At 42.9% G+C, this 21,024-nt stretch overlaps 1 protein-coding gene across 3 annotated transcripts in view; it reads left to right on the forward strand.

Annotated features, from left to right (window-relative positions):
• The window catches only part of LOC310755248 (cytochrome P450 2C8-like), a 33,681-nt gene extending 12,773 nt beyond the window's left edge, over positions 1-20,908 (forward strand). The window contains exons 1-12 of one of the 3 annotated variants that reach the window (XM_083597752.1): positions 447-586; positions 2,630-2,888; positions 3,004-3,174; positions 10,295-10,516; positions 13,595-13,757; positions 14,280-14,429; positions 15,328-15,488; positions 16,345-16,521; positions 17,393-17,534; positions 17,881-18,068; positions 18,848-18,989; positions 20,458-20,908. In XM_083597752.1, the coding sequence (XP_083453878.1) occupies positions 10,340-10,516; positions 13,595-13,757; positions 14,280-14,429; positions 15,328-15,488; positions 16,345-16,521; positions 17,393-17,534; positions 17,881-18,068; positions 18,848-18,989; positions 20,458-20,645 (1,488 nt within the window). In that variant the 5' untranslated portion in view covers positions 447-586; positions 2,630-2,888; positions 3,004-3,174; positions 10,295-10,339 and the 3' untranslated portion in view covers positions 20,646-20,908. Of the gene's footprint in view, positions 1-446; positions 587-2,629; positions 2,889-3,003; positions 3,175-9,676; positions 9,978-10,294; positions 10,517-13,594; positions 13,758-14,279; positions 14,430-15,327; positions 15,489-16,344; positions 16,522-17,392; positions 17,535-17,880; positions 18,069-18,847; positions 18,990-20,457 lie in introns of those variants that run through there. The other 2 variants (XM_083597753.1, XM_083597754.1) reach the window with 2 other exon arrangements.
• The last annotated feature ends 116 nt before the right edge of the window (positions 20,909-21,024 follow it).

Raw genomic sequence — 21,024 nt, forward strand, 5'->3', positions numbered from 1 at the left:
TCACAAGTACATTTGTTGTAGAAAGCATCCATTTTCAGAATGGATTGTAAAATTTCAACAGACTTGGCATTGCGATGAGGTCAAACAAACCCCTGTGTTGCAAAGAGAGCCATAACAAGTGCCTTCAAACCATAACAAGTTAGACCTTAATTGTTTCATTTGATTATTTGTATTTTGTCTGTTACTTTGCACTGTACCTTTAAACTCAACCTCCTTGTTCTTAGCACCACCTGGAGTTGGCTTTATATGTTTTTCAAAAAATATTGTTAGTAGCAGTGACGACATTATTACATGAGCACTGTTCCACAGCATTTGATATTTTCATTTGCATACATTCATTCGATATAAGATGGGTATGTACTATTTTTCATTACTGTTTATATTATATTTTTTGTAAAGTGGTATGTGCATGCATGTCATCGTTTGTAAAATTTTATTTTCAGTTTATGAAGCAATTCTATATCCTCCCACCATGCTGATGAAGAATTCTACAAAACAGTAGTCAATATCTGGAATCACTGTTCAGTGTTGGACATCATATTTGCTGAATACACAAAGCTTCACAGAATGTCTATCATCGCACAAAGTCTGGTACCTTGCTTCATTTAAAGGTTTTCAGAGACTTTAGACTAAAGATTTCATTTTGTACTTGTTATGGTTTGAAGGAATTCTATAAAGATTGTCTATTGCGTATGTACATGGTCATCGTGTTGCCTAGACATTGCTGACATTGTGATGAGGTCAGCAGTTGGCTCCACGAAGTTATAAGCACACCCTAAAGCAGTGATTTCTGTTTATGGCTTCAGTAGCTATGAGACTCCAAGACTCCAAAACCATTAAAAGATGTATTCAGGCATCCAATTATGAATGATACAAAGACATTGTTGGGTTGTTCACCATGAGCACCAGATCTTATTTTGCTGCTCCTACCCCTTTTATTTGCCACAGCTAATGGTGGCAGCAGTAGGAATGCCCCCTTTTTTTTAGTGGCCTGGCCTGACCATCATTTCCCCTGGGTGCGGTGTGATTGTTGAGTACTGTGAAGGGAAAATAACAGCCACTTAAAAAATAAATAAAAATGCAGCCACCAATATGGGGTGGATGTCAACCAGCATTCTCCACCCCAGAACAATGTTGCATACAAGTTTCTCTGGCTGAAGAAAATAGTACCTCAGCTATTGAAGAAAGAGCTGTGCTTGTAAAAATGAAGGTGTGTTGGAAAGGGAGGGGGAGTAGAGAGAATGATTGCTGCTATGAATTGCTATCTGCTTTCCTGAATTTCATTGTCCTTCATAAACCTCAAGGAAATCACCTCCAATTTCCAAAGACAATAAATGGGGCCAGAAAAACAGGGGCCATTTGGACTCAGACCCAAGATCTAGAGTGTCATTTCCTGCTGAGAACAAGCAGTTTCCCATTTCCTTTTAAGATACAATTCTAAATTCAATGATTACGGCTGGAATTATTGGTAGGATGATTTCCAGCATACAGTTGTCAGCCTATAAACTCTCTCCATTGCCATTCATCTCTTGCAATGGGTCCAGCTTCTGTATCAAACAGATGAGGATGAAAATAGGCCACAAGCAGGATTTGTAGTCAAGCAGTCAATGTAGTGTTGCATATTTAGCAAATTAATTGCACTGCAGAAAGAATGCTGGAGAGACCACACGTTCAGGAAACCATGAAGAAACACAAAAATATCTTTTGCTTGGCTTTAATTACAAAAATAAAAACTCCTCTTACATTAACTCTATAAGTATGACCCATTCACCAGGGTACTGAGAGAGGTACATGCTGCTCTTTATATACTATACCCAATTGCTGACACAGCTCGATTAACACAAATTAACAGCACCTGCTATACTGCTTCACAGCTGTAAAACTAGGTCATGATATTTACTCTGGCCTTTAAAGAGATACATATCTTGTGAAACAATAATGAACCTTAATACAGTGGTACCTCGGGTTAAGTACTTAATTCGTTCCGGAGGTCCGTTCTTAACCTGAAACTGTTCTTAACCTGAAGCACCACTTTAGCTAATGGGGCCTCCTGCTGCTGCCGCGCCACCGCAGCACGATTTCTGTTCTCATCCTGAAGCAAAGTTCTTAACCCGAGGTACTATTTCTGGGTTAGCGGAGTCTGTAACCTGAAGCGTATGTAACCTGAAGCATATGTAACCCAAGGTACCACTGTATTTAAATAAACCATTCAACACATAGGAGAAGCCAACTCCTAGGGGCTGTGGGGGCTTTGGCCCCCACAATAAAATATTTGCAGGGGTCAGACCCCTGCCAAGTTGATGGGCATTGCCATGCAAATCATGTGCACACACTGTGTCATGTGATCAATGATGTGGGGCGGGGCTTTCCTGGGCCCCTGCAATATTTCATTCAAGTTGGCACCCCTGGTCAAGCACATCTGGTATTCCAGCTTCTGGAAGAAGGAGACAAATAAGATGGGGTGGGTAGCATCTAGGGATGTTGGAGGAATCACTTGAAAAGTAATTATCTTTGAATGGGTGCACCCAGGGAAGGAAATTGATTTGTAAATATCCGTTGATGGCTAAGATATGCATGTTTATCAGGTGCAGCAATATACATTAAAATTACATGTATTTTTCATCACCAGACAATGAAAAGGAAAAGAAGACTTGTGCAAAAGACACCAATAATAGTGGAATGGAAAATGCTGGGTGAGAGTGCAAATGAATATTGGAACAGACTGTGGCACAGTCATACATCTCAGTGGGATGAGTTGCTAACCTGAGGAACCAAGCCTAGATCAACAGTTACAACAAGTTATAAAGGGCTTTATAATAAGCATCCCTTAAGAAGTGAGGTGTCATGAAGCAGATGCTCCAAAGTTCCTGCTCAATTTTCTATATACTGTAAGTCATTTTAAAAGCTGCTCTATGACTGTTTGGGGTATTCAGCCAGAACTTTTTTGGGGTGCACTAAAAATATTCAAAATATCTAAGACTGTGCATATCATCTCAATTTCAGATGTACATCATTCCCAGAATAATGGACTACCTGCCTGTAAGACAAAAAAAATAGCTGATTGTGAAAAACTGTGTGCCTTCATCCATGAGACAGTGGAGTTTCCCACATAGACAATGGATGCTCCAAACCCCCATGACTATAATTGACTGCTTCCTTTTCAGATCTGAGAAGGTAGGTAGAGCCAAAGCTTTAGTGGCACATTTGAAGATGTTTAAGGAATATATCCAAGTTGGACCTAAATATGAATGCTACATTTGAAACCATACCACCATGTCTCAACACAAATTCCTCTTCTGGGTGTATCATTGACTGCTAAAGGCCATTGTGATGATTGCTAGACCACTGTCAATGTTGATTGTTAAAAGTGTCCCTGAGACAGGAATACGTTGGTAAAGAGATGTGTTACAGTTGCTCTGTAATGACTTGATCATGGATGGAGGACTTGACCTGTCATGTGCAACAAAAGACTTGGTTGGATGAAGCAGATGGGCCTGTCCTTGCCACCGCTTGTCCACCAGGTTTCTCTTATGCACAGCAACCCAGGTCATGTGGGCGGGGAGGGGGGGTTGCAGTGATTTTTAGGAAGTCATTAGTTTGCACCAGGCGTCCTATTGGGAAGACCCAGTTTTCCGAGTGCATGTTCTGGAAGTTGGGCAATAGGGGCAGTACAGGATTCCTTTTGGTGTACCGACCTCCCCACTGCACCAAGGATTCCCTGCCCGAGCTGCTTCAGGTCGTGGCGGATGTTCTCCTGTAGACACCTAGCTTGGTTGTCCTAGGGGATTTTAACATCCATGCCGACACGACCTTACAAGGGGCCGCTCGGGACTTCGTGGAAAGCATGGCCTCCATGGGGCTGTCCCTGAATAAGTCTGGCCCAACCCATAGCCGCAGACATGCCTTGGACCTGGTGTTTACCTCTATGGATGTTGGTGATCTGACACTAAGTAAAAGCGAAACGAAAGAAGTGCCATGGTCAGATCACTTCCTGGTGCAACTGGACTTCTCTGCGACCCATCCCCTCTGCAGGGAGGTGGGACCGATTTGGATGGTCCGCCCCCGCCACTTAATGGATCCAAATGGTTTCCAGAGAGTGGTAGGGGATGCTTTATCCCATGTTGATGGCCTTTCAGCCGATTCCCTGGTGGCCCGTTGGAATGTGGAGTTAACCAGGGCTATTGACTGTTTGGCTCTGAAGCGCCCTCTCCAATTGCATGGAGCCCGGACAGCCCCGTGGTTTTCCACGGATCTGAGGGCAATGAAACAATCGTTGAGATGGCTAGAGCGCCGGTGGCGGATAACTCATTCTGAATCTGACCGGACACAGGTTAGAGCTCAACGTCGAGCCTACCAAGTGGCGATAGTGATGGCGAAGAAGACTTTCTTTGCCGCCTCGATTGCATCTGCAGAAAACAGCAGCAGGAGACTTTTTCAGGTGGTTCACAATTTAGCGGAACCACCTGCGACATCGGGGCCCAGTACGGGCCACATGATCTCCTGCAGTGATTTTGCAAAGTTTTTTGCAGATAAAATCGCTCAGATTCGGGAAGAAGTAGACTCCACCGTGGGAGCAGGGCCAGGGCGGGAGAGTGCTAGAGTCCTGTCTAGTCAAGTTGTGTGGGATCAATTCCAATCTGTTACCTGCAAGGATGTGGACAGGCTGCTTGGACGAGTGAAGCCAACCACCTGTCTCCTGGATCCTTGCCCATCCTGGCTTATAAAAGCTAGCCGGGAAGGACTGGGCGATGGGCTTTGTGGGGTGGTGAATGCTTCCCTCCGTGAGGGAGCCTTCCCAGATCCGCTGAAAGAGGCGGTTATTAAACCGCTTCTTAAAAAACCATCTTTAGATGCGGCCACGATGGCCAATTATGCCCAGTCTCAAATCTTCCATTCTTGGGCAAGGTGATTGAGCGAGTGGTTGCTGAACAACTCCAGGCACGCCTGGAAGAAGCGGACCATTTGGATCCCTTCCAGTCGGGATTCAGGCCTCATCATGGGACCGAAACTGCCTTGGTCACACTGGTTGATGATCTCCGGCGGGCTAGGGACAAAGGTGAGAGCTGTTTCCTAGTTCTGCTGGATCTCTCAGCGGCGTTTGATACCATCGACCATAACATCCTTCTGGACCGTCTTGAGGGGCTGGGAGCTGGGGGCACTGTCATACAGTGGTTCCGCTCCTTTCTCCTGGGCCATGTTCAGAAAGTGGTGGGGGGGGGATGAGTGTTCAGACCCCTGGGCTCTCACTTGTGGGGTGCCTCAGGGTTCTGTCCTCTCCCCCATGCTTTTCAACATCTACATGCAGCCGCTGGGAGAGATCATCAGGGGGTTTGGGCTGGGTGTTCATCAGTATGCGGATGATACCCAGCTCTACCTCTCTTTTAAATCAGAACCAGTGAAGGCGGTGAAGGTCCTGTGTGAGTGTCTGGAGGCGGTTGGAGGATGGATGGCGGCTAACAGATTGAGGTTGAATCCTGACAAGAAAGAAGTACTGTTTTTGGGGGACAGGAGGCGGGCAGGTGTGGAGAATTCCCTGGTCCTGAATGGGGTAACTGTGCCCCTGAAGGACCAGGTGTGCAGCCTGGGAGTCATTTTGGACTCACAGCTGTCCATGGAGGCACAGGTCAAATCTGTATCCAGGGCAGCTGTTTACCAGCTCCATCTGGTACGTAGGCTGAGACCCTATCTGCCTGCAGACTGTCTCGCCAGAGTGGTGCATGCTCTGGTTATCTCCCGCTTGGACTACTGCAATGCGCTCTACGTGGGGCTACCTTTGAAGGTGACCCGGAAACTACAACTAATCCAGAACGCGGCAGCTAGACTGGTGACTGGGAGCGGCCGCCGAGACCATATAACACCGGTCTTGAAAGACCTACATTGGCTCCCAGTACGTTTCCGAGCACAATTCAACGTGTTGGTGCTGACCTTTAAAGCCCTAAACGGCCTCGGTCCAGTATATCTGAAGGAGCGTCTCCTCCCCCATCGTTCTGCCAGGACACTGAGGTCCAGCTCCGAGGGCCTTCTGGCGGTTCCCTCACTGCGAGAGGCCAAGTTACAGGGAACCAGGCAGAGGGCCTTCTCGGTAGTGGCGCCCTCCCTGTGGAACGCCCTCCCATCAGATGTCAAAGTGATAAACAACTACCTGACATTCAGAAGACATCTGAAGGCAGCCCTGTTCAGGGAAGCTTTTAATATGTGACATTTTAGTGTATTTTTCATCTTTGTTGGAAGCCGCCCAGAGTGGCTGGGGAACAAATAATAAATTATTATTATTATTATTATTATTATTATTATTATTAGTAGTAGTAGTAGTAGTATTTGACTGCACACGCTTTAAAGTCTTAAAATGCATAAGTCTTATATTTCATATCTTGTGCATTCTAATAAAAGACAGACATATAAAATGGTAAAGATTTTGATGCACCTTGTAAAACTATAAATATTGTTAGGACCATCACCACCACCACCACCACCACCATCATCATCATATTTATACCCCATCTATCTGACTGGGTTGCTGACTGACTTCCAACATATAAAAAAACATAATAAATCTATACAGGGCTACTTTCAGATGTCTTCTAAAGATTGTAAAATTACATCTCCTTCATTCGGGGGTCGCATAACTCCATACTCTCCAACATTTCTCTGATGAAAATAGGGACGTCCTAAGGATTGTTCCTGGAAAATAGGGAAACTTGGAGGGTCTGTAAGGACTGCCTATCTTGAAGTATTTTCTTGTCATCCCTAAACTTTTTAGAATTGTGCTTTTGTCTCTGGGTCATGTTGTCATGCCACACAACTGTTCCAATTCATTTTATGAGAATAAGATACGTTCTGTCTCTACTTCCTGCCTTTGATTTAAAATTTACTTTTAATGCTATTGCCCACCCTCAAAAGGAATATGTCTATTCTCTTGACTGATTATTCTTGCACAATTGGGTTGCCACAGGGACTTGTGCTTAGCTACCAAGAATGTAAGAGATAATTATATAGAAGATGCCCAGGTGAGCAGGTTTACTTGCTTGGGGTCAGGGGTTGTTCTTTCCCACTTCCCCTCTCTGCCACTTTGTTACATAAGGCAGGAAGCATCTTTTGGGTTTCTTGCTCAAGAATATGCTTCTTCTCTCCCCTACCTCCAAAACATTGCAGGAAAAGATGTGCCTAAGGAAGTTTGAATTACCTGAAAGGTTTTCTCACCGCAGGCATGGAAGAACTGACAGAGCACATTTCTACCTGTTACTTAATGCTATAGATGCCAGTAAATACTTTTGAGGGGAAGAACCCTTGAAGGAGAGGAAAGTTTAACTTTCCCCTGCTTCCTCTGGCTTGGATTAAATTTCAACTTCATTTAAATTTCACAGCAAGAGAAATGTTCTTCCCCTGTCCACTAACTCTCTCTCACACACAACCCCCCCAAAGCATTACACATGCCGTTGCATGAACCAGGGGCATGGAACTGGTGACCCTCCAAGTGTTATTGGATTCCACCCTTAACCCCCAGCCAGCAGGGACAATGATATAGGATGATGGGAGTTGAAGTCCAGCTGCATTTGGAGGACCATGGGTTCTTCACCCAATATAAATGAATATCTTCACATGTATAGCTTGATCTGACACTTACGGGAGGGACCACTAGGGACGCATCAGAAGATGGCTGACAATAACATCTCTCCAACCCACACGAGGTAAATTGGAGGCTGTGATGGGAGTAAATAGCCTCCCTACCCCCCCAGGATTGTGGTGGGGGACTGCCCTTGCCTGCTGTGCCCTATACCACCCCCGAATTTGTGGGGATGGGGGCACTAGGCACAATGCCCTCCTGTGGGATTTTGGCGCTCCTGGACGCCGTCTCTGATCCATGCCACTAGCTGCAAGAACTTCAAAAGAAACAATTTGGATGAAGCGAATGCACATATCTCAAGGAAGAAGGGGGAGTAAAGACTGCTAACAGAAGAGATCTCTGATAAAACAAGACGAGTCGGAGGAACAAGTATAAATCATGAGAAGATATGCCAAGACTCGGTATGGCAAAGGGACTGATGGGGGAGGGGGAAAAAAACCTTTCCTTTATGTGATTAAACAAGAATCCCCCCCCTCATAAGTCAGAAATGTTGTTTTAAGGACTTAAGCTGTGGATTTAAGGCTGTGTGGAGATAAACCAAAGCATGTTTTAAGAAGAGCGTGGAATGTATAAGGGCTTTGGAATGACGCAGTTAAAAATTCTGTCGCCATATTGGGAAGTTCTGTCGGAGGACTTAAGTCTGAGAGGAGAAATAGAGAAATAGAGCTGTTTTTATATTGTGGGTGAAACTCCTCAGTGGGACTTAAGAACGACAGTTCTGTAATTAATGATGGAAAGAGTGCTGTTATCTATGAAGGCGATGATATATGGAAACCATCTCGATTTGAGGATTGGAAGAACGGAAAAATTCACACAGGATTATTATTGGTGTTTATCGGCTTAAGGAGACTATCAGAAGAGATCATAAAGAAAAAAGAGAAAATATATGAACAAGATGTGATGTGGAAACAGCAAGATAAGACTGGATAGAATTATGAACTTTGTTTGGACTGATTTGGACATTAACGCAGTGGCAAGAAGATGATCAGAATCCCCCTTCGGATCTTGAAATATGGGTTCCCTCAACAAAATTTAAAATTCGGCTTTGTAATTCGGAATTTATGTGATGTGATTTGATTTGATTTGATTGGCCGGTTAATAAAAATTATTTAAAAAATAATAATCTGACACTTATGTAGTCTTTCACACTTGGTTATGGAAATGGACCATGTATGTGAGTGGTCAATGGGCTTATTGTTTCTGTGTCTGTTGCTTTTATGCTTCTAGTTTTAATTCATATCCATCAGTCTGTTTTTCATGGATGATGTTGTTCTATGCCAGAGTGGTCCAACTTTTTATTCCAAATGGGTGGCAAGAGTGTTTTGACATAGAACCTGTGGGCCACTCACTGCCTTGATGCACAGAAGGGGTGAGTGAGCCCAAAATTTGACAACCCCCCACCAGCCCTCATGCTGCCTAAGCATGGCACTAGGCGTGAGGCTCTGGCAGCATTCTAGAGCCCTCCTACTTCCTTTTCAAAGTTGGAAAAGCACTAACTAGGCTTTGTGATGGAGACAGGAGGTCTCTGGGACCCTGTCAGAGCCGACCTTCATGCCTCCTTCCTAAAGCCCAGGGCCTTGCTTACCTGACTTTCGGAAGGAATTTGAGTGCTGGGGGGCCATCAGATGTTGCCAAGGGCCACCAAAAAGGACTTTGAGGGCTACATGTGACCCTTGGACCACCCTGTTTTGCTAAGTTTATTTACATGTTTTGTTGAGATAGCATAAATATTTTAAGGCTCAATAAGATTACTCAGGAGTTTTTCCACAAAGAAACCTTAGCCCTAATTTCTAATTGATATGAAAATGTTCTAGAGGCAGGCATGACAATAAGTATTTCTCAAATATATTAACTTACTTAAAAAATATTCTGTTTCCTTCATCCATATCTTATGCCCAAGCTGGAAAATGCATCGGGTAAGAAACTTGTTTACTGGTGGTGAGGGCAGGGGAACGTGACTGAAAATGAAGTATCAATGCACCAAATATCAACAGTGTTTTCAATATCAGATATTGATTGCATATTGGTTATTTGTACCATGCAGTATAAATTAATGCTTCTTTTCACAAGGGTTATTGCTTCACTATCCGTGTTGTAACACAGTTTCCGGACAGTGTGTTACAACATAGATGGAAAATCATTATATTTCCTTTCAGGGTGGGTGCGTGGCTCACTTGATTTCAGTCAAAACTTGGTGGCATTTCCAGAATTTATTTGCTGCGAAGTAGATCAATTACTTCTAGATGCTGGTTGAAATCGGGAGATGCCAGCTCAGATCTGACTAGGAATCTACTCAGAGGGGTCTGACCTATCATCCTTACCAGCATTAGGATGCCCATTGATGGATAAAAGGGTGAGGTTGTCGGTGATGGGAGGGTGGTGGTGTTTGAACATGGATATTATGGTTTTAAAATATTATTTTGTGGTTGTGTTAAAGAAAATGTACATTGTTGTAAGTAACATGTAAGTCTGTACCCAACCTTGATGTTGAAGGCATAGAAATTAACCTATTTTCAGCCCAGGTCTAGAGCTTATGTGGATGATTAACCCACCTTTCCTAATGGAACACATACTGGAAATAAAAGAACTAAGATTATTTAGAGAAGGTTGGAGTTGGGGTTTGGCTGGGGCTCTAATAAGCAGCTGTGTTTTCACCTTGTCTTTCTTTAGTAGTTTCCTGGATATATTTGACCAAAAGAAGAGCCTTCAAGGAAGATGGAAGTGGCTGTAACAGGAGCTCTGCTCCTTCTCTGGGTTCTCTTCATCTTCATTTTCTATTCCTTAAAAATGTACAAGGAGAAAAGCCAGCTACCTCCAGGCCCCACTCCCTGGTTCTTCCTGGGTAACCTGCTGCAGAAAGATGTCATGCCTCTGAACAAAAACTATTCAAAGGTAAAGCCGTTTCTTGTTGCGGTTTCTCTCTGTTCCCTTGTCCCTGTGGCACGGCATAAACAACCATTGTCTGGAATGAAGCAATGTGTAGAAGAAGGAAAGAAGGTTAATTATTCCCTAGCTTGCTTATATACGTTTCCATTCTTCCTTATAATAAAGGCATGCTTTGAAGGGGCCCAGATTTCTGCTTCCTTATTTTTATTTGTACTGTTTATTACTTGATTTTACTAGGTTTTGTTTACTGTTGGCATGTGTCTATTTTGCATGCTCTTTAGAGCTTCCCTGAATCAACTTAAGATCCCTCCAGACAATTGGTTTATTCAGCATTCATTCTGATTTGCTTCCACAAAGCTTAAACAGAAGTTACCATAAAAAAGTAATTTCAAAGATTTGGGGGCGTCTTATACACGTATCCATCTTCTCCCATTTCCTTAAATCGGAGTCCCAAAAAATAGGCGGTGTCTTATACATGGGGGCGTCTTATAGATGGAAAAATATGATATATCTATATCTATATCTATTATATCTATATCTATATCTATATCTATATCTATATCTATATATCTCTATATATCAATCACACATTTGTTCTGATTTGCTTGCAGGGTGGTTCTATGATAATGAGCATTCATTCATTCTTCACTCATTCTGGTTAGCTTGCAGGTTGCTTATAGTCATTTATTCACCCCATGCTTTTCAATACATTTTCCCATTACTTTCCAACAAGCAAAAGTCCATTTTTTAAAAAAGTAGATTTGTTGCACTAGGATTATGTTAACTGCATAGTCCCAAGATTTTGGTATGTGCTTGAATCCCTCTTGCAATGAAATAGCAGTATTCATTTAGAAAAAGCACAGCAGCAGTAGATTAGATTTTTACTTCATTTCATTTTTTTTATTTATTAAATTTCTATACTGCTCATCATTTGAGGATCACAGGGTGGTTTCCAACATGGAATTTTGAAACCATTAAGTTGCAAGCTAGCAGTATTTGGCTGTATGTGTAAACACATCCAGTCAAAGGGTAGTGTAGGCACGTTGCAAAGCCCTGTCCCTTCCAGTGCATGATACCTATAACATGTGAAAAGCTCTCCACTACTCATGCAGACTCTTACACAATTTAAAACCCTGTTTGTGGTTGGCAGGTCACATGGGAGTAAATAATTGTACTGTAATCCATAACAGTATTGTACTGTAATCCACATAATTGTTAGAAGATCACTTACGGTAGTTGTAACCAAATGTGAGGGATGCAGGTGGCGCTGTGGTCTAAAACACTGAGCCTAGGGCTTGCCGATCGGAAGGTTGGCGGTTTGAATCCCTGCGACGGGGTGAGCTCCTGTTGTTCAGTCCCAGCTCCTGCCCACCTAGCAGTTCGAAAGCACACCAGTGCAAGTAGATAAATAGTTACCGCTCCAGCGGGAAGGTAAACGGCTTTTCCGTGCGCTGCTCTGGTTTGCCAGAAGCGGCTTAGTCATGCTGGCCACATGACCCGGAAGCTGTCTGTGGACAAACGCTGGCTCCCTCGGCCTATAGTAAGAGATGAGCACCGCAACCCCAGAGTCTTCCGCTACTGGACCTAATGGTCAGGGGTACCTTTACCTTTAACCAAATGTGATAAATAACAAGCTGAAGCAGAACCAGGCAGTATGTCAAGAAGCATGGCCCCGTGTTCATTGATTGGCCTGGACATAATTATATGGTTATGCTTTAGACATATGAAGCAGTGGTTGATCATACTGAAATGTGTGATGGGACACCTATTGCAGTGTCATACCTGTTAAAGGGGCAGCTAAATTTCTTTTTTTCACGTGCCTGTCTTGCAAAGTGAATCAAACACCTGATGAAGTTGGTGGGGCTGAACATGAGATTTATTTCACAAGATTCTCTTTCTTTTATGGAAGCAGTTCTAAATGTGCCTGTCTTGCAAAGTGAATCAAACACCTGATGAAGTTGGTGGGGCTGAACATGAGATTTATTTCACAAGATTCTCTTTCTTTTATGGAGGCAGTTCTAAATGCGGTTCCTCCTCATTCAGGAAGAACAGCGTTCTAGCAGCCCATTCTCCCAGGAGCCATCCAGCTGTCCTTTTTATTGCGCATTCATGATTATTTGTACTCATGATGACATTGGAGTAGTTATACGCAATCCTGTTTCCAATACTGTTTGCACTTCCAAAAGTTCTGAGGTGGACACACTGTTTTGTTCCAGTCAGTGCACGTCCCATAGCTTCCTGTTCAAATCATGTAGCTTGTTATAGCCCAAATGTTCAAGTGTGTGTGGCTTTTGTTGCACTACAGTATATACAATGTATGTATGTAAATTTTATGAAATAAATAAATGTACCTGTCAGGGTCTGGACTGAGGAGGAATGGTGGGGACCACCCCCCGAACCTTCCCGAGAACAGGAGGACAGTATAGATTTAGAACAGTGATTTGCAGAAGGGCATAGTTCAGAGACTGCAGAGGGGAAATGCTGGGGAATATTGGGAGAGGAACAGCAGGAAGAAGAAACACCGGGGGAGAGACAGCTGACAGACTCAGTGTCTTTGGAAAGCATTCCTGAGCCACCCTCTCCCAGGAGTAGGCATGCATTGAGAGTAGTAGAACAGAATGCTCAGAGGCAGAAAGCCCAGATCAGCCGGCGCAGGGATGACGTAGGATAAGAAAGATAGAGGGGGTTGGAATTTACTTGGAGCAATGCCATTATTTAATAGGCACTACATTCCTTTCTCTCTCTGTGTGAATACTGAATAAATTACGTGGTAAGGACTCTTCTTGTTACCTGCTTTTTTGGCTGCCACTGGGGGAGGGATAGGATTCCCTGAACCTTGACAGTATCCCTCCAGATGGCAATAATGTAATAACACTCAGGAAGTATTGGGGAACAACTAATAAAGCTGAATTCTGCCACTAATGTGAATTTACTGCATCAGCAACATGTTGCAGCATATGCCTGCAAAACCCCGCACAAAACAAGCTGCAGGTGCCCTAAGAGATATAGCAACCATTCCTTAAGTTAATTACTCCAAAAGAAGTTTCATTGCCTAATTAAATAACACTTTCTTTGTGCCTTCAGCTGGTTGAGAAATATGGCCCTGTGTTCACAATCTGGATGGGACCCAAACCTATGGTCGTGCTTTGTGGATTTGATGTGGTAAAAGATGCTCTGGTGGATCATGCTGAAGCGTTTGGTGGGCGTATTAACAGCCCCATCATTGATCGAGTGACCAAAGGCCATGGTAGGCTATTTCTTCTTATTCTTTATGTATAGTTTAGCTCTACTTTGATTTGTAATTCAGTCCCCCAAAATGTGCATGATAATTAGCATCATGTCTAGGAAAGAAAGAAAAGAAAGAAAGACAAACACTATCAAGCAAGGCATTATTTTTTGCTGTGGCTTGCTTCTCCAAAGAACCATTTTTGAAAATCAATTCCCCCCAAAGATCCAGGGAAGCTGTCCCCTATGCAATCAACAGTGTGGGCTACAGGCAGGCAAGGGGGTGATGCCATGCCTCTTACCATCCATTATTTACTTTGTTATGTAGCACTGGACATATTTATTCAACCAAAGAAACAAAAATCCCTTACACAACAAAGGACTGGGCTCTTGGGGGCAACAATTAGTTGCCAGATTGTATCTACAAATGGGGATATAATTTTAAAGTGGAAAGCACCAGAACTACCTTTTCATGTAGAAACTTCCTGCAGGTTCCTGTTAGGTCAAGAACTGACAAAATGACCTTCACCTCTTTCCCCCCCAGGGATAGTCAACTCTAGTGACATAGAATGGAGAGAGCTGCGCAGATTCACGGTTATGACACTGAGAAACTTTGGAATGGGGAAGAGATCAATGTCTGAGAGGGTGCAGGAGGAAGCTGTTTGCCTGGTGGAGGCACTGGCGGCTACAAAAGGTAATCTAGCTCATTAAAAAATAAAACTGAGAAAGCACTATCCCAGGGCAAGGAGATGATATTTATTAAATTGAATATAGGAATGGGCACTTATAGTAGGTAAGCTTCTGACATAGTTAGAATATGTGGCTGTCGGGCTCAGTGGCAGCAGGGAGGCAAGCTTTTCCCATTTGTCCTTTCAACTCTCTCCACGCTCATGTGAACCCCAACTCATGTGTTGTACTTCCACCATAATATTTTCACTAATCCAGTAATGTGAGAGAGTCTACCTACACTTCTTAGGTGTGCACACTGAAGATCATATTGTGTGCAAATTGTTTCAGTGAAAGTTGTTGGGCTTATTTTTATTTAGTGTCAACATGGCCTTGTGAGCCACCTGAAACTCTGTTGCAGGCAATGCTAACAGAATCAGCATCAGATAAGTTAATTAAGTGGAATGTTACAGCAAAGAAATGAAGGGGGCGTTGATTATTTGGACTGTGGATGGGGTAGGTGGTGGTGGTGGGGAGAGAAGGAAACCCAGTGCCTCTTTTTTCTGCCTCTCACCTCCCAAAAATTATGTTTAATTGCAGTTTTAAAATAAAAATTAACACAGCCCCACGAACTGATTTAGGACTGGATACAATTTGAGTGTTGCCCAGGTTGCCCTGAATATTGGGTCAGAGCCAATTTGTGGACCCAGATTCAGGCCTCACATCAGGTCGGTGTCGGGGTACAGCTGTGCACTTTACTACTACTTTTAATTTCTTTAACATTTGGTTCTTAGGACTGATGGAAATGCAATCTACCAGGCTCAAGCTGTTTAATCAGTTTTTAGAGTTAATTTTGTAATGGGGTCTGAAGATGGTGGGCTCCACTTTCATCAGGCCTTGCTGACTGTCTTTGGTTCCTCCTACAGGACAGGGCTTTGATCCGACAACTAGAATCACATCCGCTGTTTCCAATGTGATCTCATCAGTCATCTTTGGGACTCGCTTTGACTACACAGACAAGACCTTCCTAAAGCACCAACGCATTATAGAGAACGAAGTTGGCCTTTTTCGTACTATCTTGGGACTGGTAGGTTGTTCCTTCTGAGTTGCAAACATTTCCCTCACTATCAGGAAAAACAAAAACAAAACCTAGCTTGTTGGAGTATGAATGATGGCACAAAGGGCTCAGAATTGTGGGCCTGCCTAACTATCAGATGAAAATAATGTTCTGAAAATGCCTTCCACAGGGTTGAGATGGAAATTTAACACAACCACAAAGTTCCAGTGATTTCAGGGGAGAAACTGGACTCTTGAGCAAGGCAGGCAGCAGAAAAGTTGGGGAACTTACCTGGGCTGTTTACCAATAGCAGCAGATCTCCCTTTCCTTTCCTGACCCCACCCCTTTTACTTTGCAATTGCTCCCCCCCCATTTGCCTGGCCACCATTTCCCTCTGGATGCAGTATAACTGTAAACATTGCAAGGGCACATATGTACATCTATAGAGGCATAGGGCCCCCTCTGCCACTCTTAGCACCTGAGGAAGTCTGCAGGAAAGGAAAAAATAATTTATTTCAGGTAGTTGGAGCCTGAGTCATTTAGGGCTTTAAAAACTACTATTAACACCTTGAACTAGGCCCAGAAACAAATTGGCAACATGTGCAGCTTTTTAAAAACAGAGGTTATGTGAAACTTAAACAGAACCCGAACCAGTAATCTGGATTTTGGACCAGTTGACATTTCTGAATCATCTTCAAGGGAAGCCCCATCATCCCCATCATCATGAGGTAAAATGAACCAGAAGCTCAACAGTTTCTGCCCGATTTCGAAAATAAGTGATTAAAAACAACAACTGCTTTATCACCTTTCAGCCAGAATCTTTGTGGCATAGTATAAAAAGATGGATTCATAATATTTAAGGCTGTGTGTGTCATCTTCATTTCAGCTGTACTCTGCTGTCCCTAAAATATTGGACTGCTTTCCTGGAAGACACCAAAAGATTTTTTCTGATTGTGATGAGTTGTGTGCTTTCTTCCGTGAGAATGTGAAAGTACACAGGCAGACACTGGATCCTCAGAACATCCGTGACTATATTGATTGTTTCCTTATCAAGTCTGAGAAGGTGCGTGGGTCAAAAAATTTATTTGCACTGGCATGGGTGGCCAGTTATATCCTAGCCCATGTTGGGAAGGGATACCAGGCCAAGCAGAGTGCCCCTCTGTCTTTGCCTCCTCCCCTAGCAACTTCTCTCGGCTACCCCTTGCAAGACATTTTTAATTATTATCATTATTCATTAGGCTGAGGTATCCTGTGCCCAGTTTTAAAGTCTATGCTTAATGTTGTACTAAACAATGCAAGTGCTTACGATAAAAATAAAATTGGTTCACTCACTTTACAGCCTACATGAGTACCATGGACAGCTACTTTGCCCAAACAAAAATGCATAACCAGTTGTTCTTTTTTTTACTGCTATCACTCCTATAATTTCTGATCCCATATATTTTCAGATATACAGTGGTATCTTGGGTTAAAGACGCTTAAGGTTACAGATGCTTCAGGTTACAAAAATAGTACCTCGGGTTAAGAACTTTGCTTCAGGATGAGAGCAGAAATTGCGCGGCAGCAGTGCAGCAGCAGCGGGAGGCCCCAATAGCTAAAGTGGTGCTTCAGCTTAAGAACAGCTTCAGGTTAAGAATGGACCTCCAGAACGAATTAAGTTCTTAACCTGAGGTACCACTGTATGTAATCTTGGTTAGCTCTAACATTCCAGTAATCAAACAACACAATGTTTGTAATAAAATGATATGCAAGTGCTTTTCTTTATATTTCAAAATAATTCTATTTTAAATACATGTAATTGGATTAAACACCTCTTGGGGTGAGTGCAGGATTTCACCCATGATGCTCATTCAAACAGACTAAGGAGTCTCCATTTTGCCATCTTTCTTTATAGTGAAATTTTCTCTCCCCCCTCCTTTCCCTCTGCCTCATAGGAACAAAAGTCTGCTAGTGACACCTTCAGAAGTGAAAACCTTGTCATGACAGTGTTTGGACTTTTTTTGGCTGGGACAGGAACCACAAGCTTTGCCTTGACCTCTGCGCTCATGGTGATGGCTAAGTTGCCACATATTCAAGGTATTCAGATACCCCAGAGAAGTTTAAAGCGGAAGGGTTTTGAGGGCTCCCTGGTGTCTTCAAATGGCACTTATGTCCAGGGGTAGGAACATTGCCAGAAGAGGAGGGACCTCAGAATTCTGGAAGCACATTTTCCAAATGATATTTGTTACAGGAAAAGTCCAGCAGGAGATCAACAAGGTAGTAAGGTTCTGGCACAGAGGAATGAGTGGAAATCACTCAAGAGGAGAATTTGTGTTAGCATGAGTTTTCATGATGTTTGAGAGTGCCCAAGTTTTTCACTCTGTCAGATGAGAAGCAAAATCTGAATCCAGGAAATACATCTCTTGAGACTTTTTCATTACAGCAAAAGTCCAACAGGAAATTGATGAGGTGATGAGTGCCACCCGTGCCCCTAGCATGGAAGATCGTGTGAGGATGCCTTTCACCAATGCAGTTATCCATGAGATTCTACGATACCCACCATCAATTAATGAGACCATTCCCCGTACAACGTCTTGTGATACAAAATTCAGGGGGTTCACCATCCCTAAGGTATGATGGCCCAGCATTTTGTCATGATAATTGTGGAGAAGAAATGGAGCAGTTTCAGGAACTGATTGTATAAATGGCCCTGGAATTGCCCTCATGGAGGCAGGGATGAGATCAGTAATGATTTTGTTGGCCTAAGCAAATGAGCTGAAGGAACTAGTGACAGAGAAGAATTTTGTTTGTTCGATTCACATTTTAAAATGAACCAACGGAATTAGTATTTCACAGAACTATGCATACAAAATGTATCTTTTATGGGTTTAGTTGTTTAGTGGGAAAATGCACACAGAAGCACACAAGAAAGCACACAAAAATATATTTTAGATTGAGAATGGGTACACAAATGTGTGTTTTAGGGGAAAGCGCATACAAAAAGATGTAGAATATAAATGCTAGTGTTTGGTGAGGTTTTAAAACAGAAATTCTCTGATGGGATAGAGCAGAATTATGAATGAATGCTGGTGGAACTGTCACAGAACAGAACTATAATGATCCCTCTGTCCCCGAAAGGAGCTGATAGATGCAGCCAGCTGTTTATGCTCCAATTTCATAATTTTTAAAAAAGAAATTCTATTGGTCATATTGATTGGAGTGGAATGTAAGGCAGTGTGTACTTGTGGACTAATACAGGAGTGGAACAGAATAAATCCGCTCATCCCTAGTGGAAGCCCATTCTTCTAAGTTAGCATCCCCATTTTATCATTTTATCATAGTATGGCTATTTCCTAGATAGTCATGAATTGAGACCAAAAATGTAAATCTGCCGTCTTCTATCCCTGAAGGGCACTGCTGTTGCTCCAATGTTCACAACTGTGCACCGTGACCCTCTCCAGTGGGAGACTCCAGAACAGTTCAACCCTGGACATTTCTTGGATGCGAAAGGCCAGTTCAAGAAGAAAGATGCCTTAATACCCTTTTCGGCAGGTAACTATACGAGCCTGTGGTAACTTCTGTGCAAACAATGCCATTTCCATTTTCTTTCAAGAGACAGTGTAAGGAAAGAGATATGGCTGCGCTGTGGTCTAAACCACCGAGCCTCTTGTGGTTCCCAATCAGAAGTCGGCGGTTTGAATCCCCGCGACGGGGTGAGCTCCCATTGCTCGGTCCCAGCTCCTGCCAACCTAGCAATTCGAAAGCACACCAGTGCAAGTAGATAGATAGGTACCGCTGTGGCAGGAAGGTAAATGGCATTTCTGTGCACTGCTCTGGTTTCGCCAGAAGTGGCTTAGTCATGCTGGCCACATGACCCAGAAAAACTGTATGCAGGCATATGCCAGCTCCCTCGGCCTGTAAAGTAAGATGAGCGCTACAACCCTAGAGTTGTCCGTGACTGGATTTAACTGTCGGGTCCTTTGCCTTTACCTTTACAAAGCACCAACCTTTTATTCTTCTGTACAATATCTCTGGAAAGGAAGTGAAACAACATCATTTCCATTGATGCTGGGATTGTTTTGAACTGTCAACAGACCCCATGTTTTGCAATTTCCCTGAAGGATTACATGGGACCCTGTTGTAAGCTGATGGCATGCACCACTTTTTAAAAGGAGGCAGTGCCCTCTGTCCAGCTTCTAATAGGCTTCTCCTCACAAAGGCACTGTGATTTGAAGTAAAATGAGAGACCTATAAAGTCATTCCCTGGTTGGACATGCCAGTCTTGTAATTATATTTCCCTCCCTGGTATTTTCTGTGAGTAGGGGATGGCACAAAAACATATGATATTGTTTGAAAAAAATTAAAGTACATCTGGGTCAGGAGTCACTGTGCGTGCAGTGTGGGGCTAGAAAAGGATAAATAAACTGGAATCTTTGGAAAACATGAAGTTAAATTCCTCCCATTCTGTGGTTGGAGAACTGCATCAGAAAATCTGTACAAGTGAAACTTTTGAAGATTGGTTGTGTTTCCGTTCTCATATGGTTTCAGAAAGGGTGCATTTGATAGACTGAACTTTAAATGTGAACTGAATCTCATGTTTCCCCATCTCTATGTCAGGCCAATCATAATATTATTAGTCTTAGTCTTACTCTTAGTTTTAGTCTTGATTTTAGTATTCCTCACCTTTTCCCATAATGTGACTCAATATATTATACTCTAGCTGCAGTACATTTTTGGGGGTGCATTAGTATTTCCAGTCCCCAAACCAACATTGCATGAATTCACTAGGGGTGGATCTGCACACAGGAAATATAAAGCTATAAATAAGTCAGAAATTAAATTGTTATATGATTTAATTGCATAGAAAAGGATTTTTGCTCTCCACCACCATCTGGTGTTGCATGTTTATAACACATTCAAAACGTTATTTTTTTGACTAATGGAGCTGAGTCCTAGGTTTCCTGCTCACTGTGTAGATTTTTGGGTTACTGGTTAGCTGTGCCTTCTTTTTCTTTGCCAGGGAAGCGGGCATGCGTTGGGGAAGCCTTGGCGCGAATGGAGCTCTTCCTGTTCTTCAGTACTCTGCTCCAGAACTTCACCTTCCAGCTGGTTGGAGCTGCAAAAGATATGGATTTAGCCTCTTTGTTCACGGAGTTCAGAGCTAAAAATGTCTCTCCTCTAATGAAAGCCATCAGACGTTCAGTGTGATCTTGTGACAAAAGATAAGCAGAAAGAATGTGGTCAGTGGCTCCCAGAATATTTGTAGTAGGTAGAACGGGAGTACTGCAAGGTGCCTTCCTTCACTCATTCAACACCTCTCAGTTTCACATAAGGGTAATAGCCCTAGATATCAGGTATTAAAAGTTTTCTTAGCATGGCAAAAGAGAAGAGCCTTTGACCTTTCAATCCCTAATGTCCAGTCAACTGTTCATGGGCTCATTAGCACTTAATAAAATGTTCCACATCATCAACTATTGCAGTGTGTGTATGTGTTTTTTAATTCCCCCCCTCATATACTGTTATAAACATTTGCTCTCTTCAGCAGATTATATTGAGGAGTTTTTTGTTCTCTCAAGTATATATGGCT

The sequence above is a fragment of the Podarcis filfolensis genome, assembly GCF_964270895.1.
Source record: "Podarcis filfolensis genome assembly, chromosome: 2".
In the NCBI taxonomy this organism is placed as follows: Eukaryota; Metazoa; Chordata; class Lepidosauria; order Squamata; family Lacertidae; genus Podarcis; species Podarcis filfolensis.